Source organism: Alnus glutinosa, chromosome 11, assembly GCF_958979055.1.
Source record: "Alnus glutinosa chromosome 11, dhAlnGlut1.1, whole genome shotgun sequence".
Classification (NCBI taxonomy): Eukaryota; Viridiplantae; Streptophyta; class Magnoliopsida; order Fagales; family Betulaceae; genus Alnus; species Alnus glutinosa.
This window is the reverse complement of record NC_084896.1, coordinates 25,018,006-25,035,302: the sequence shown is the minus strand read 5'-3', so window position 1 is coordinate 25,035,302 and position 17,297 is coordinate 25,018,006. Positions and strand designations below refer to the sequence as shown.

The 17,297-nt window shown below is 36.2% G+C and overlaps 3 protein-coding genes across 3 annotated transcripts; 1 reads left to right on the top strand and 2 right to left on the bottom strand.

Annotated features, from left to right (window-relative positions):
• Positions 1-649: 649 nt before the first annotated feature.
• On the bottom strand, positions 650-2,881 carry LOC133880851 (small ribosomal subunit protein eS28). The gene is made up of 2 exons (XM_062319812.1): positions 2,737-2,881; positions 650-1,137 (listed from the first exon to the last, which is right to left on the bottom strand). Exon 2 carries the CDS (start codon positions 1,134-1,136, stop codon positions 939-941), a length of 198 nt encoding a protein of 65 aa, XP_062175796.1. The 5' UTR covers position 1,137; positions 2,737-2,881; the 3' UTR covers positions 650-938.
• Positions 2,882-5,408: 2,527 nt separating this feature from the next.
• On the bottom strand, positions 5,409-5,882 carry LOC133881276 (uncharacterized). Its single transcript, XM_062320204.1, has one exon. The coding sequence runs from the start codon at positions 5,880-5,882 to the stop codon at positions 5,409-5,411; it is 474 nt and encodes a 157-aa protein (XP_062176188.1).
• Positions 5,883-6,355: 473 nt separating this feature from the next.
• Positions 6,356-13,727, top strand: LOC133882310 (methylthioribose kinase-like). The gene is made up of 6 exons (XM_062321451.1): positions 6,356-6,695; positions 7,316-7,625; positions 8,281-8,455; positions 8,565-8,766; positions 10,112-10,326; positions 13,347-13,727. The coding sequence occupies exons 1-6, from the start codon at positions 6,510-6,512 to the stop codon at positions 13,516-13,518; spliced, it is 1,260 nt and encodes a 419-aa protein (XP_062177435.1). The 5' UTR covers positions 6,356-6,509; the 3' UTR covers positions 13,519-13,727.
• The last annotated feature ends 3,570 nt before the right edge of the window (positions 13,728-17,297 follow it).

Here is a 17,297-nt window from a genome sequence, read left to right as displayed (position 1 = left end):
TCAACCCCGAATGGTCTCATTTCTCCAATCGCTCCAATGAGTTGAGTCATTTCAAGTTGAAACTGTGTGGCGTTGAGTGTCAATGGGAAAATCTTCTCTTCCCTATTTGGCGGCGCGTTGTCTATGTTTCGATCGGACGAGGAGAGAGTCGTCGGCATGATTATTCTCCTCTGATCAGCAAAATCTGTTGGCTTGGAACAAAGAAGAAGCAGCAAGGAGGCGTGCATAAAGAGGTTTAAGAAAAATACAAGGTATGTGCTATAGGCAACTATTTTTTACTTAATTTTCCTAAATTTAAGAAAAGGAGCAAGGGATAGGATGTCTGGTGGAAATGCTCTCATATGACTTTTTGAGATTTTTCCTATATTTAGGAAAGGGAAGAAGTTATAGGGCATAAACAGTACGGCATACAATATCAACCCCTTCTGAATCTTACCACAAGGAGACAAATAAAAACAAACTAGTTTAATCTTTAACCCAAACCAATAACTTGCAACCTTCTAGGGCTCAAGTAGACTAGTCGAGGGATGGCACAGGTAATTCAGCACAGAATTACACAGATGCCTAGATCACAAAAAATCACAAGCCTTGAAGATGCCTGGTTCAGCAACAAATGTTATATAGTCTTGTCCTTAGTTGCATAACAACCTTAATCTAATCCACCTCTCTTTTGATTAATAACCATTAAGCAATGAGTACATTGAAAAGACGATTAAACTTAAATTGATAAATCAAACCAAACTTAGTCTTTCAGACAAAAGATTTAATCATCCCATACAAGTATTCCACCTCAAAATTCAACTTGTTATACTCAATACCCAGAAAAATAAACCAACACAAGACACTGACAATGCCATTTAGCTACGACTAGAAGAAAGCGGAAACACCGCCAACATAACTCAGAGGATAGGAGGTGGCCGGTGGGACAACACAGCCCATCAACGCAGCCTTCTTGCTTCTCTCTCGGACTCCAGCAGGGTAAGAATATCGCCTTCCCTCACTGGGCCCTTAACATTTCTCATGATGAATCGGTTCTGATCATCAAGAAACTTGACCCTTACTTGGGTCACTTGTCCTCTGGATCCCGTTCGACCCATAACTTTGACAACGACAGCATGTTTGACCTGAGATTCCATCCTGCACAAGCACTAAATATTATCAGGAAAATTGATTTTTTTTTTTTTTTTACAAAAGAAAACATGAAAAAAATGAACATTTATCAAGTTCTAAATATAATCAGGAAAATACATTTTTTTGTACAACAGAAAACATGAAAACTATGAACAATTATGTAAATTCTTAAAAAAAAAAAATAGTTCTTAACTATATTGAAGCCAGACCAGAAACAGAACATTGCAATGACACGTTTCAGAAAGAGAAGAAACAAGGGGGAGGGAGAGTGGTCAACAGGGAAAACAGCTTTTCTAGAACAGATATCCAACCCAATACCAGCTTGCAGTTGATACTTTCTTTGAATTTTTCATTAGCAGTATAAATTTGCTTTTGCTTTTGCCTTTACTAACCAAAATAGGCTAAAAAAATGAAGGTGATATGAATCTACAATATTGGATCACACATGATAACCAAAACAAGGAAATTAAGCAGACAGTTCTCTATCTTGGGCTTTCTAGCACACAACATCAATAAATGATTAAGTGATGAACCGTGTCTTGCTGTCTTAAACCATAAAGAGTAGGACACATTAGAGCAGTGAGCAAGATTTGATAAGCAACGGAATAAAATATAGCCATATAAAACAACAGGTTATGTAAATCAATATTTAGATAAATATAAGAACTCAATGGCACCTTTATGACTTTTCTATGTAAATTGTACTAAACTAGATAATAACAGAGATCGTAATCGCTATGCCAAAACCACTTACAAACTTTGGCAAGTAAGAATTTATTTTTTAAAGAAATAATAATTCAGAGCACCACTAACTAGATCCAAAAGCTGCAGATTCTAATCTGTTTCTCTCATTATCTAAGACAAAGCATCACCAGCCACACCCAAATTCTCATGGACAAATTTTGTCTGTTGAAGAAACAACGGTTCGTTTGATAATGCGTTTTGGGTTTGCCTTTTAGCAAAAAGCAAAACATTAACAAACAACTTTATATAAAAAATACACAAAATTACTTTCATCTTTAAGTCACTTCAAAACATTTTTTTAACAGAAAAAAAAACAGACCCTCTAAAAAGTTCTATCAAACCCCATTTTTAGTGCAATCTAAACTAATCTCAATGCATCCACAGGGACAAGATTGAACGAGCAACAGAACAGTGTGATCTTAGGCAAACAGAAGTAAAAATATTTGGACCGAGGGACCCTCGTGCACTGATGTGGGTGCAGATTCTAATCTGAAAGCTGAATTTCATGTTTCAAACAACATGCGGGTGTCATGTAAGACAAATTGTGAAAAAAATATGAAGATTTCATTTGCTACCAAAAGCAAACCAATCCCGGTAAGGCATTTTGTATATCATCTAAAACAAAGAACAGCAAAAATAAAGCTTCGAGGGCTCGGAATCTCTGATATAAAACCATGTTCAAAGCACTTTATGCATAGACATACGGATGTCACGTCGCAGTGCAAACTACTCAACCGTAAAACGTAACAAGCAAATTGCAGTTCCTAGAATGAAATATAGAGAGAAAAACGCAGCAACAGGATGCAGGTATAGAGAGAGAGAGAGAGAGAGAGAGAGAGAGAGAGAGAGAGAGAGAGAAACCTTTAGAAGCAAGCGGCCGCAGGTAGATCGGCGCAAAAGAGAGGAGCAGGCGGCTGGAGCGGCTGGAGTAAAAGTGAAAGGGAGAGAAGTCTCAGGCTAGGGTTTTCTGAGGAAAACGTATGTGTGTATATATATATATATATATATATCTCGCTACCTTTAAATTATAAGCTCGGGTCGGAAAGGTAACCACGGATCGGGTCGTAATCGGGCGGGTTTTGCCCAGTCCCGGGCTACGCCTGTTTTGGTTGGAAACGGCATCGTTTAGGCCGGTTGTTGAACGAATTTGCCGCTTAGGAAAGTTTTGCCTCGTCTCGTCTATAGCTTAATTTGTAGGTGTCTCAGAATCGATCACCGTCGACTCTGGCGATCATTTTTCCATTCATGCTTTTATTTTCCATTTTCAAACTTTTCTTCCTGATTAAATAGTAGGTTTTTATTTCCTAATTTGTGATAGATTAAGATTTGCAATTTTTAATCCGATTCGCAATCTCAACTTTAACCCAATATAAAATTAATGGGATATAATTTTATATAATTAAGTTCGGATTGATCCGAATTTACCCATTTAATAAACATGTTAATTCGTTTGACTCATGATCAAGTGACCCGCATGTTCATATAAATTAAAATAATTTTTTGTTTACAATTAAAAAACAAAATCCTAAAAGGTTAAAATTCATTTTATATAAAATTTTTAAATTTATATAAATAAAATTTCCCCTTTTTTTTATTTAAATACATATACAGATTAAAATTTGTCAAATGAGTTGTGTTTGGGTCAACCCAACGCGACATGTTTATTAAATGAGCTAAATTAATTGCTTTATTAGACTGATTTATAACCATAACATATTACTTTATTAAACTGGTTTATAACTAATTGCTACAAGCCATTTTGTAACTAATTTAAATCCTTTTATAATTGTTTCTTTCTTCTTCTTTTTTCACATGTTATATTTTGACATACCTAAAAGTTGAAGCTATAAATTTTAGCCTCATTCATATTTAATTAAAGTTAGACAAATTCGGAGGAGGATTTACTAAGTAATGGTTTTCAACTTTTAAATTTATTTTGGGCACAGTATATATACTCCCATCAAATTATTATCTAATTGATAATGTTTTTTCTAAACTTTTAATTTGGACAATCTCACCCAAACTACAAAAAATTGTCAATGTTTTCCCAATAACTAAAATACCTTAATAAGATAAAATAAAAATACTAAAAAATTTTAAAATAAGGGTGGCCAAATTTTAAAATTAAAAGAAAATTAAAAGTTTTCAATTTTTTTTTTTTAAAAAAAAATAGAAATTAAAATTTTTCATTCTTTTTCTTTAAAAAAAAAAAAATAGGCTAGTATAGGTGTGCGATTTGTTTTGTTTTGTTTTGAACTTTTTTCAAAAATTTTCAAATACAGATTAAAGAAAAGAGTAGAAATTATGTTTGGAAGATTTCTTTAATTGAATATATTTAAATAAATATATTTAGAAAATTAAAAATTAAAAGAAAAATCTGAAAAAATAAAAAGAAATAAGTTTCGACCCACCCCCGGCCCCCAACCGCTTTTTGGTGGTGGCTCGGCCATCCTTGAAAATTGATTAGCCAAAATCGAGTAGTTGGTCTGGTTTTTAAAATCACAATTAAATTAAAATGAGCTATGATAGGCAGGGGACACTCATCCGTCCCCTGTCCTACTTTTAATAATATAATAATATATTATATTACTTTTTCATTTATTTTCTTTGATTTTATCACTTTTTGCTTTAATAAATATATTATTATATTATTAAAAGTAGGACAGGGGACGGATGAGTGTCCCCTGCCTACCATTTCCCAATTAAAATTGAGTAGTTGATATGGTTTCTAAAATCACAATTTGATCAAAATCGAGTAGTGATTTATCTCAAATCTATGACATTAGTCATTTATAACACATATATTTATACTGATTAATATAATGTGTTTTAAGTGATTTATTTTGTCTGGCCAAATGTCCTAGCACAATTGTTGGCAAAGGCTCTCTATCCAAGCAGGACGCTTATTGCCTAGATTGCTCTTTGTGTGGTGGAAAATGATTCTCTCAATTTAAAATGAAATGAATATTATCTATTTTATGACCAGAATTTAAAGTTGATGCATATTTTTTATTTTTTATTTTTTAAAAAAAATCGTCTTTCCTTCATAAACAGGTAAACAACAAGAGCAAAATACTCTTAAATATCCAGATTAGATATCTATGAAATTACAGTCTCTCTAATACTAATCGAATAACAATTAAACCAAGCATATACGCCTCCGAGTTCACTTTCCTTGGTGTATGACACAACTTCCACGTTTGAAAATACCGAAGAACCTTGTGAATATCAGCCACAATGTGTCCATTCTTTCCTCAATTTAATCTCGGTTTATTGATAGCATTTACCACTTTGAGGGAATCACCTTCTACCATAATCTTGTCCAGCCTTATGTTCTTACAAAATTCAACAGCTTTCAAAGTAGCCATGGATTCCCCAACAATTGGATCGGTTAAAAAATCCACCACATGACTAGCAGCAACATAAACCTTTCCATTCAAATCTTTGATCACCAACCCAATACCCATCCTGCCATTATTTTTGTCTAAAGCCACATCACAATTAATTTTGAAGATACTGGAAGGAGGAGGAACCTATCGAGCAAAAACCTGTGTTACTCGAGTCATCTCCATGAAATCACCCTCCCCCATCTTCTTCAAAGCCTCCCGATAATCATTGATGAACCTTGCAGAAATCCGTATCACTTCATTTGGGTGGATAAACTCCCCCTCACGAACCACCGAATTCCTCTTAAACCATATGCGTCTGGCAATTTCAGCATAGACTTCTACATCCTCCCCACTGCACCTGTCAAAAAGAACCACCATAACATTGGCAAAAGAATATCCAGCCACGTAGCTCTTTTGAATTATCCTTCCACATGCACCCCAAACATCAACAATCGAAGGGCAATCCCATAAGATATGCTTCATCGTTTCCACTTCTGTCTTACAAAACAAACATAAAGGATCAAGAGAAATGCCTTTCTTTTGTAAGTTATCCTTCGTAAGAAGGATATTTTGACATGCTCGCCCAATAAAAACCTTGACCGGGTTTGGAACCTTCATTCCCTATATCATCATCCACAAGTTTTGCTCACTTGTATTATAAGAACATTCCCCTGCGATGTCTCATGCCTATCTTTTTCAATACAATAGGCATTTTGAACAGTAAATTATCTATTAGAGGACCCCCGCCATACAATCATATCAGGATTTCCATATTTACTAAGAGGAATGGAAGAAATAATATCTACTTGCATCTAATGAGGTATATAATTTCACATAATTAAATTTTAAAAGACGATAAATTTATATTAGATGCATCAAATTCAAATTGTCACCTCTTATCTATTGGCTGTGGGCTGGGCAGGAGAAATTAGGGAATGTGATATGGCCCAGTGGGGTATCTGATTCTTCCCAATGGTCCCATCTATCTTCAAAGAACCACTAGCATTTCGACAAGTCCGCATAACTTTAACCAAAGGCAAAATGCTGTGATCCTCGTTTTCGACTAGTCCTAGAAACGGCCAGGTTCAACGTACCGCCACTGTTGATTTTTCTTTTCCTACCGCATAACAAAGTCCACTCCATGCGGGCCACTCTGATCATCTCTCACGACTCACGCCTCTTCAGAAACCTCAATTACTTTCCCTTCTTAAACCCCTGAGTGACGAGTACCACTTTCCCTCCACAATGGCTTTCTCGGAGTTCCGGCCGCTGGATGAGAAGTCCCTGATCGAGTACATAAAGGCCGTTCCCGCCCTCTCCTCTAAGATCGGCAACAACCTCGACGACATCAAGATCCAAGAGGTCGGAGATGGCAACCTCAATTTCGTCTACATCGTTGTCGGCTCGGCCGGTTCTTTCGTCATCAAGCAGGTGTTAATTTTTTTTTTTTCGAAAAGATTTGATCTTTTGTATTTTTTGCTTTTTGGTTATAGATAGGTTTTTGAGCATTTTGTTCGTCATGCTGTGTATGTTTATTGTTGATTTAGAACTTGGTAGATAGTTTGGATATTTGGGGTACAATAGCAAGTAATTGTATGCTGGTACATGATATTCGCGTATTCAGGAATGGTTTTAGTTTGTACGACTTGGGTGTTGGTTTGTTGCATTTCACTGTTCTTTTTCTAATCTTTGAAATGGGTTTATTGAATTTTCCAATTTGAGAAGCAGAACAAAAAGGAATTTGCACGACAACGTTGAGATGTGAAAGTAATTTACTCTTAGGAAACATATGGAATTTCAAAAGACAAAAAATGTAGGGAATATTCTTGTAGTAATGCAGTCCAATGTTAATGAACTTTTAGCAACTGAAATAACTCTTACAATCTAAATTCTCACACATTCTGGGGCCTAGGTGATCTGCATTTTGTAATCATCAAAGCCTGTATCAAGCTTGGTTGCTAGCTAAATTCATGGTGTTTTGTTGTTGTCAAAGTATGTACTTGGACCCTTCCATGTGTTACGGTTTAGTACTTAGTTGTGTGATTCTTCAGGCTATCCCATACATACGATGTATAGGGGAATCTTGGCCGATGACAAAGGAACGGGCATATTTTGAGACACTGGCACTGAGAGAGCATGGTCGACTTAGTCCTGAACACGTACCTGAAGTTTATCATTTTGATCGTACTATGTCTTTGTTTGGCATGCGGTACTTGGAGCCTCCACATATAATCCTGAGAAAAGGGTTGATTGCTGGGACCGAGTACCCCTTGCTGGCAGAACACATCTCGGAATACATGGCAAGGACTCTTTATTTTACATCCCTCCTTTATAATTCCACTACGGAGCACAAACGTGCTGGTACGTGATGATCTATATCTGTTGCCTTGGATATTTCACATACTTCCTTTTTGTTGAATTTCATATTTTGCCACTCAAGTGTTGTCCTCAGAATGCGTAATTTATGTTTATGTTGGATTTGCAATGTTCTATTTTTGTTTATTTTCTATTTTAGAAGTCTTAAATTAACAATATGACTATATATTTCTAGGATATGTATAATTTGTGAGTAAGTATGGTTTACATATTGCAAAGTGACATTCACGTGAATGTTTAACTTGATGTTTTGGAGGTGCTGATGCATTTATGTATTTAGGTTTTGAATCCCATTAATTAGGTTGCTTTAAGATTGATTGGGGTGACAATAGTCTTGCATCCTCTTCCCCATTTTGTGTTTCAGCCCAGGTGTGTAAGATTAGGTCATCTAGAGGTTAGCCTGAACTTTAGCCTAAAAAAAGTGATCACAACTTGTGCTGATTTGCTTATTTGCTTTTTACCTGTTTGCCCTTACTATGAATTTATTTTCTTCAACTTCTATATTTTGAGTTTGATAAGTGTATTCAGAGCATGATTGTCTATCACAATTAGATGAATTTTATTGGTTCTCTACTTCTAATGATCATGCATATTTATATGGTCTTTATGGTGTAGTCTAACTGATGCTTGCCATATGCAGTTGCTGAATTTTGTGGGAACGTAGAGTTATGCAGGCTCACTGAGCAGGTTGTTTTTTCTGACCCTTACAAGGTTTCTCAATATAACCGTTGCACTTCCCCTTATCTTGATCGTGATGCTGAGGCTGTTCGGGAGGATAATGTTTTGAAGCTTGAAGTTGCTGAGTTGAAATCTATGTATTACAACTTCATTGTTGTTTTTTATTTTTATTTTTTATTTTTATAAAACGTGGCAGTTATATTGTTTCCAGTGTCTTATGATATTGAAGAGTTGCCTTTCCTCTAGGTTCTGTGAGAGAGCACAGGCTCTTATACATGGTGATCTCCACACTGGTTCTGTCATGGTTACCCATGAGTCAACTCAAGTTATAGATCCAGAATTTGCATTTTATGGGCCTATGGGATTTGACATTGGGGCATTTATTGGAAACTTGATTTTGGCATTTTTTGCACAAGATGGACATGCTGATCAAGTAAATGACAGAAAAGTATGTCCTGATCTAATAATTGTCTGTCTTTATATTTACGCTTGTTATTTTATGACTCCATTTGTTTCGCTTTAAGATATTTGATGGTGTAATGGCTAATTTCAGTAAAATAATTTACATGAAAGATAATGATTTTCCAAATATATTTTCTCTTCTTGGTTGAACTTTGAAAATTTGTTGACAATTTACCAATTAGTCTCTCCAAAATGTGGATAAGAGAGGAGGATATACGGGAACATGGGAAATGATGCTCCTTAAGAGTGGAACCCCTTTATTTTGTGACCAATATATCCATAAGCCATTTTACTTCAAAAGGGCTCTGTGAAGGAGATTACAATCAAAATTAATTTACTCTGCCAAACAAACATCAAATGTTACTATAAATGAAAAATGTTGTCCATCAACAGTTTTATGTTGAAGGAATTGGAGCCTAAGATGTTATAGGTTTTGTGTCTTGATATTTTACGTCACTGCAATGTTTTTCTAGGGATATATTTTGAATTTTTCTTGGTTGCATATGATAGTTTTTGATCTTTCTTATTTCTTTTAAATAGTGTCATTTACCTGCCATATATATGCCTTTTCTCTTTTCTATGTCTCCAGTTGCATTGGTAGTATATAGTTTTGATTGTTTCTTCAAATCCATCTGCGCTTTCTTTTAGATTTTTACTCTTGCTGGACTATTATCTGGACATTTTTCTACCTACAAGAGTTGTTTTTATTTGTATTCTGTGTTTTCAAAACCTTACTACTTGTCTAATTAATATTAGTTGATATATCTTTAGCAATTCTGTACCAATTCTATCAGTATGCAGCTTAGAAGTACCTTGCATATAGTCCATTATCTTCTGGCCTACGTATCTAGTGTCAACAACTGGAGTTATGTCAGTATAAGCATCTGCTGTTCTCGGCTATAGCTCTAGGAAATGAGTTGTGGGTGTTCAAGTTGAAGGTGATAAAACTGTCATGTGAAGAGAATCAAAGAGGAAAATTGCAGAAATACGAAATACATTTGAGCCAATACTAGTGAAGTTAAAATACTGGAGCTGAATGTTACCGTGGTTTGTAATCAAAGATAGTATGCAGAACTTGTGATCACAAGTTGATAATAAATGGGGCCGGGCATTTCGAAAGAGATGAGGCCTGATTTGTATGACTCTTTTGCTGTAATATCTTCTTCTTTTGGTGAAGTTCTTTGCATTTGCTTGTTTCTTATGAAACTATCCATTGTAGTTTCCTTGTGTGGAAAGCATGACTTATTTCCTTGCTTGGAGTTTTTTACTTATTACTTCTCATTTTTAATTTATTGTTAAGAGTCATCTATGATATCCACATTATTGTGCAGACATATAAGGAGTGGATTTTGAGGACGATTGAAGAGACATGGAATCTTTTCCACAAGAAATTCATTGCACTTTGGGATGAGCACAAGGATGGTTCTGGTGAGGCATATCTTCCTGCAATATATAACAATCCTGAGCTTCAGCGGCTTGTACAAAAGAAATTTATGGAAGATTTATTCCATGACACCCTTGGATTTGGTGCTGCCAAAATGATAAGGTAATAAAACAGAATACAGATTCTTATGTTTCACTCTGTTGCGTATCTGGGTGAAAAGTTTTCATTATTTACTCTTTTCATTGCTTTTGAAATTTTAACCATATTGCTTTCATTGTTTAGAATTTATATTCTTAATGCAGTGGGTTTTGTGCATCTCTTGCAGACCATAAATGCTAATTTGAGTTAGCATTTTTAACCTGCCGAGCCGTAATTTGAGTTATTTGTTTCTGATTGTGCCCTATAATAATCAAACAAGCTTTTGTCACCATATATATATATATTATCATTTGCCAGACTGTTTCACCAATCCACTTGTATAAAGGCCATTTCTCATTCTAAATAGAAGAATGCTTTCTTTAATATAATATGTGGCATCAGATTTTGTTTCTTTAATAACCATATTGAGCTAATATTCATTAAAAACAAATTTCTTTTCACTCTGAAGTGCTTTGGCTTTTTTTTTTTAGAGCCATAGATGGAAACAGTTTATTGCCATGGACACATTTTTCAATATATATATATATATATATATATATATTTTAAGCACTAATAACCTGCAGACCTGACCATAAGGAGTCATGTTTAATTCACTTTAATTTCATGTTATCGGCTGAGTGAATATATTACACCTATGTAGTTTCTAGATAGAATGATGGTTAACCAACAGAAAAAGGTAAATTATATATCTTTACTGAGAATGAAAATTGGCGGCCATATTTAGATGGTCTTCCTTTCCACTCTATTAGAGAGGATGAGGCTATTTGGGTGGAGCAAGCTTTCGAAGAAAGGGAGGTCTTCGATGTGGTAAAAGAGTTGAATGGGGATAGGGCGCCTCGTCCAAATGGTTTTTCTATGACTTTCTTCCAGTCTTGTAGTGATGTTATTAAAGATGTTATGAAGGTGTTTCTTGAATTCCGTGAATTTGGCAAATTCGTTAGAAGTTTGAATGCGACCTTCATTTCCCTTATTTCTAAGAAAGTGGGGGCTGTTGAGATTAAAGACTTTCGCCCTATCAACTTGATTAGTGGCGTTTATAAGATTATTGTGAAGGCTAATAGATTGAAATTTGTTATGGAGCATGTCATTTCAAAGACTCCAAATGCTTTTATTAGAGATTGTCAGATTTTAGATTATGCTCTTATTTGCAATGAATACATAGATAGGCGTCTCAAATCGGGTGATCTGGGACTGTTATGTAATGGCTTATAACCATGTCAGCTGACGTGGTTTTGGAGAGAAATGGCTGGGTTGGATTGAACACGGCATTTCCACTGCTCTGTTCTCTATTATGATTAATGGTACTTCCAATGGCTTTTTCAGTAGCTCTCATGGTCTGAGACAAGGTGATCCTTTGTCTCATTACTTTTTGCAATTGTCATGGAAGTTTTGAGTAGAATGATGGCCACTGCTGTGATTGGGAGTTTTATTTCTGGCTTTTCACTGGGGGCTAGGAAGGACGATAAACTAGCGCTCATCTTCTTTTTGCAAACGATACCCTTATATTCTGTCGGGGTTGCTCTGGATAATATTCGATATCTGAGATGTGTTCTACTTTGCTTTGAAGCGATTTCAGTGTTGAAGATTGACTTGGCTAAATCTGAGTTGGGTCCTTTTGGTTGTGTGCCAAATGTGAACGCTTTGACTCGTATTCTGGATTGTAGGTTTCATCTTTTCCCTTGAAATACTTGGGCCTCCCTCTGGGTGCTCTTTTCAATCTTGTTAATTGAAAGAAGGCTTGTACTCCCCTTAGTCTTGGAGGTTTGGGGATTAGGAGCTTGCTCACTTTCAACCAGACTCTGTTGAGAAAATATAGACAAAAATTATGGACGTTTTGTAGGAGGATGGTGCTCTAAAGCTGTTTTTGGGCCTTCTAGGGTGAGTCTTTGGAAATATATTAGGAGGAGTTGGGATACTTTCTCTGATTTGTTACTATCGAGGTGGGTGATGGTTCTTGGACCCAATTTTGGCATGATACTTGGTGCGGAGATCGTCCTTTGAAGGAATCATTTCCGGAGCTTTTTCACATTGAAAGGGATAGGGATGCTCTAGTGGCTGGTCTTATGCTTGCTCACAATGATGAGGTGCATTGGGACATGAGCATCATCAAATTGGTGCATGATTGGGAGGTGGATACTGTATCTTCCCTTCTCAATGCTCTATATTTTACTAGGAGGAGTTGGGGAGCTGAAGACAAATGTGTTTGTGTTCCTTCCAAAAGATGGTCTTTTGAGGTCATAATTTTTTATTAAGTTCTCCTACCCAAGTTGACTACTCTTTCCCTTGGAAAAGTATATGAAGATCGAAGACTCCCTTGAAGGTGGCTTTCTTCATGTGGATACCTTCTTTCGGACATATTCTTACTATGGATAATCTCTGCAAGTGGCACATCATAGCGATAGATTCGTGGTGGTGGTGTTGCTTCAAAAAGAGTGGAACTCCCGATCATCTTCTTCTTCTTCATTGTGATATTGCGAGAGACTCGTGGAATTTGATCTTTAGGTGTTTGGAGTAAAATGGGTTATGCCGAGGCGAGTGGTGGAGCTCCGGGCATGCTGGAGAAGATTAGTCGGAATGATCTTAATGTTATTTAGAATGTAATCCCTTCTTATTTGATGTGGTGCATTTGGAGAGAAATGAATGCTCGAAGTTTCAAGGATTGCGAGAAAACAAGCTTGGATCTATAATTTTGTTTCCTTAAATCACTCCGAATGAATCTCTGTTAATGTCCTTTTTGACACCTTTAACTTTGCATATTTTTGTACTCTTTTTCCTTGCACTTTTATCTTGTTGGATGTTACTTTCTTGTATGTTTGGGTTGTGTCCCTTGTGCTTTTAACAAATTTGCTTTAGTTATAAAAAAAAAGGTAATTATATGCCATATGGTGTTCATATTTTGCTGATGTAGGAAAATTCTGCCAATGCTCATCCTTTTGTACTTTTTAGTGAAATTCTCATTCTAATTTATTTTGATTTTAAGTCCTATAACTAATGCTTCTTTTGGGGCATATTCTGATTGGCAGGAGAATTGTTGGAGTGGCACATGTTGAGGATTTTGAATCAATCACTGATGCTAGCAAACGGGCAGAATGTGAACGCCGGGCTCTTGAAATGGCAAAGTTGCTTCTCAAGGAAAGGAGAAAATTCCAGGCCATTACTGAAGTTGTTTTAGCCATTCGTAAACTCCAGTCATGACAAAGTATTTGGTAAATGACAGTTCACTTGAATATTTCTGGTTTTCCGATAAGAGTTTCCTAATGTTTGGTGCTTCTTTTGTATACGTTCTGTGTACTTGGATGCACTCTAATGAATTTCGAGTACTTAACAAAAAAAGGTTTGTTTGCTACGTCTATCTAATGTACAATGTTAACACGAAGTAATAAGATTTGCTTTTCTTGGTGTTACCTTCGTTGCTGTAGTGCTGCGAACTCGCCGAACTGTGATTACATAAGGTGTGTGCTTATTACTGGTATTGTTTATCCATTCTCCCCTGCCCATGAAAGTGGTGGGCGGGCTTGTTAATCAGTCTTTTGAATTGTTTTGTTCAAAACTTAAAATGCTTTTTTGGGAGTCAAGAGAGCTTTTGTATTGGATAGCTATTGAAGGTTTTTTTTTACCATTAAATGAATCAGCCTGTCCTTTTTCTTGAGACACCATCTATATTTGCTTAAATTTATGCTAGTTCCCGCCTTCCCGGCCTGTTAGGAATTGCGTTAAGGAGCTTAAAAAATACTTTTAATATATAGAAACTTTTAATAGATAGCCCCCCAACGAGTTTTATCGACATTGGCATCGGCCAAAATTAGAAGAGAATTGGGCCCAAGATTTAAAGGCAGTGGCTCATTATGAAGGGTAAAATCTTTCAGCTCAAACCAAGAATCAGGGGATCTTCAGAATCCTGATACATCATGGAATCAATTTGAAATTATTCAAAAAATGGCGGATATTAAGGAAGAAGATAAGGTTCGGTTAGCCTCAAAACCGAGAATCACTGAATATCAAGAAATCACAGGATCTCTGAGAATCTTGGGGTTCTTGGGAATGGCGGGACCATAACTAACTATCATCTAAAAGAGAATCAAGTCTAGATAAAGGGCGTCGACAACTTTCTCCTTGAAAAACTAAAAAGATAAAGATTTTATTATATATTATTTGAGACTTAGTCGAAAATTGTCAATGTTTTTTCAATGACGAAAATACCTTTAATCAAATAAAATAAAAATACTAAAAATTGAAAAAATAAAATTAAAACGTAAAAAAAGAAAAAGAAAAAGAAGAAATACATAAAAAAAAAGGTGGCCAAATTAAAAAATAAAAATATTTCATTTTTTTTAAAAAAAATTGTTTTTTTTTTTTTTTTAAAAAAATAATAATAATATTAATAATTTTTGGTTTTTTTTTTTAAAAATAAATAAATAAAATAATTTTTTTTTTCGTTTTTTTTTAAAATATATATATTCTTTTCTTTTCTTAAATAATAATTTTCGTATTTTATAAATTTTCTTTTTTTGAATTTATTGGGGTATTTTTTTTTTTGGTTGAAAAATTCTAAGGTCATTTTTGTCTTTTTGTTAGCCTTAGGAGGACATTGACAATTTTTTGGTAGTTTGGAAAGAACATTGTCTCAATTGAAAGTTTGGGGAGACATTGTCAATTGAGTGGTAGTTTGAAGCGAGTATATAAATTTTTTCCATTTATTTTTTTATCAAGCTGAGCCTTAAATTAATAATGATAACATTTTGTAAATGAGGATTAAATAGATGAATCCAAATCGGCTTATGTGACGTTTCACAATCATAAGCTGTCTTGTAAAGAAAATTATGGTAGGAACTTTGTTAGTTTGTTATAGAAAATTTCACACCAATTAACGATGGATGTTTTAAGTGATTTTTTTTGTAATGGTCACTTAAAATAAAAATAAAAATGTAAGCCACTCAAAATGCATCATGTCAGCCAGTGTAACATGTGTGTGATAAATGAGTGTCAATAGTATCATTACTCTAATACCAATATAATGAAAAGAGAGAAAAACAAAGTCTCCCCTTTCGGTTCTCTCTCCGAGAAAGGCCAAGAGGGTGAGTGTGGAGTCTCCTGCCACCCTGTACGGTTGGGAGTGTGTAGTTGCTATTTGAATTTCGGTTCATTGAATACTGCAATCAATCGAACCCTGGATGGAGGATTTGCTTGAAACACTGTGTGGGAAAATGAAGCTAATAGAAGGAGAGAAGGTGGGCATCACTATCTCGGAGGATGAAACTGCGGATATACGTATGAAGAGTGGGAGGTGCCTTATTCGAAGGCTCATGTCTGACCGACGAATACAAAAAGAAGCATTCTAGACTATGATGTCACGTCTGTGGAAGACAACGGGCAACGTAGTTTTCAAAGAACTCAATGACAATTTATGGTTCGTTGAATTCTTGAATGAGAATGATAAGCGAAGGGTCAAGGATGGTCAGCCAAGGCTTTTCGACCGCAGCGTCCTCGTTCTCAAAGAGGTGGATGAAAATATCCACCAGACTCAAATGGATTTCACTCATTCACTCTTTTGGCTACAAGTGCATGATATGCCACTCATCTGTATGAATCGTGAAGTGGGCTACCAGATTGGTACAACTCTCGGGGTGGTGGAAGAAGTAGACATAATCAGTGATAGGGTTGGGTGGGGATGTTGTCTTCGAATCATGGTCATTATCGGTTTGACAAAACCGTTGGATAGGGGGTGCACTCTCACCTTGAACGGCAAGTCCATTTGGGTGTCGTTCAAATATGAAAAGTTGGCTCAATTTTGTTACACTTCTGGTCGAATATTCCATGCATTGAATAGCTGTAAAGGGAGAACTTCGTTCCAGCTTAATGAAGAGGAGTCTGTCAAACAATGGGGCGTATGGCTTAGGGCTGATGATCTCCACTACAAGAAGAATGAATCACAGATGGCTGGACCAGTGAAAGCTGACCGCTTGATGGGTGATACTATAGTACCAGATAGTGTCCCCACCACCAGGGAAGGCCAGGCCAGCAGCCCGAAAAGCCACGTCAAAAGGGGCAAATTAGCTCCTCCAATCATGGAGATTCTTGGATCAGGGACAAAACTCAGTAAGGAAACTAATAATGACGGGCTTGATTTTCGAAGTGCAAAGGGTGAAAGGGCGTCAGTTACCAATCCGAAGGAATTACGCAGGGAGCCGTTGACGTTAACTCAACAGGATCCTATGCACATAACTATGAATAGGAATGGTTTTCAGGCGTAAGAAGGGGGATAGTACTCCTATTACCTTTCTTGAGGAATTAATTAGAAGGAAGCGTTTGAAGTAAACTAAAACGGACCATATTGATATTAATGCTTCCGAAAACTGCTCCCATGCAGTTAACACAAGGGCAGACAATATGGTAACAGACAGCTAGGTGGAAGGCCATGTTGGCCATAAGGTTCCAGCTCGAGGAAAATTGGGGCCCTCGAACCAGAGTGGGCCTAATGCCGGGCCATGTCTGCTACCAACCCATCCTTCATTGGCTTTCATGGAAATTGGGCCTAACCCAAAAATACTAGAGGGCTCCCCCAAGGTGCATGTTATTGCCCCAATTCCAGAATCAAAAAGAATATCTGATTCCCCAGTTGACAAAGGAGGGGAACCCCTACGAAGTTGGAAGCGCAAGGCTAGAGAAGGCTGATTATCCATCACCGAGAATCAACACATTATGGGTCCAATCGGGAAGCGAAAGCAACCTGAGCTGAATGGGTCTAGTTCGAATGCCTAGGGGGTCCAGTTGAAGAAGAGCAAAGTACAGGGTAATGACAATTCCAAAAAGGTATTGGCGGAGGGCGAAGGCTATTTGTAATGCCCCGCCTTTTACAAAAAGGCATAAATGAAAATTTCGATTTTCACGTGACGTTACGACATCATCAGAGTTATAAATTGGCAACATAATATATAATTATAATACAGACTTAGAAATTTTAACAATACTTCAGA

Coding starts and splice junctions, on each gene's coding strand:
- LOC133880851 (XM_062319812.1), bottom strand. CDS start 1,136: ATGGAATCTCAGGTCAAACATGCTGTCGTTGTCAAAGTTATGGGTCGA.
- LOC133881276 (XM_062320204.1), bottom strand. CDS start 5,882: ATGAAGGTTCCAAACCCGGTCAAGGTTTTTATTGGGCGAGCATGTCAA.
- LOC133882310 (XM_062321451.1), top strand. CDS start 6,510: ATGGCTTTCTCGGAGTTCCGGCCGCTGGATGAGAAGTCCCTGATCGAG. Junction 6,696..7,315: donor GTTCTTTCGTCATCAAGCAG/GTGTTAATTTTT, acceptor GTGATTCTTCAG/GCTATCCCATACATACGATG. Junction 8,767..10,111: donor ATCAAGTAAATGACAGAAAA/GTATGTCCTGAT, acceptor ATTATTGTGCAG/ACATATAAGGAGTGGATTTT.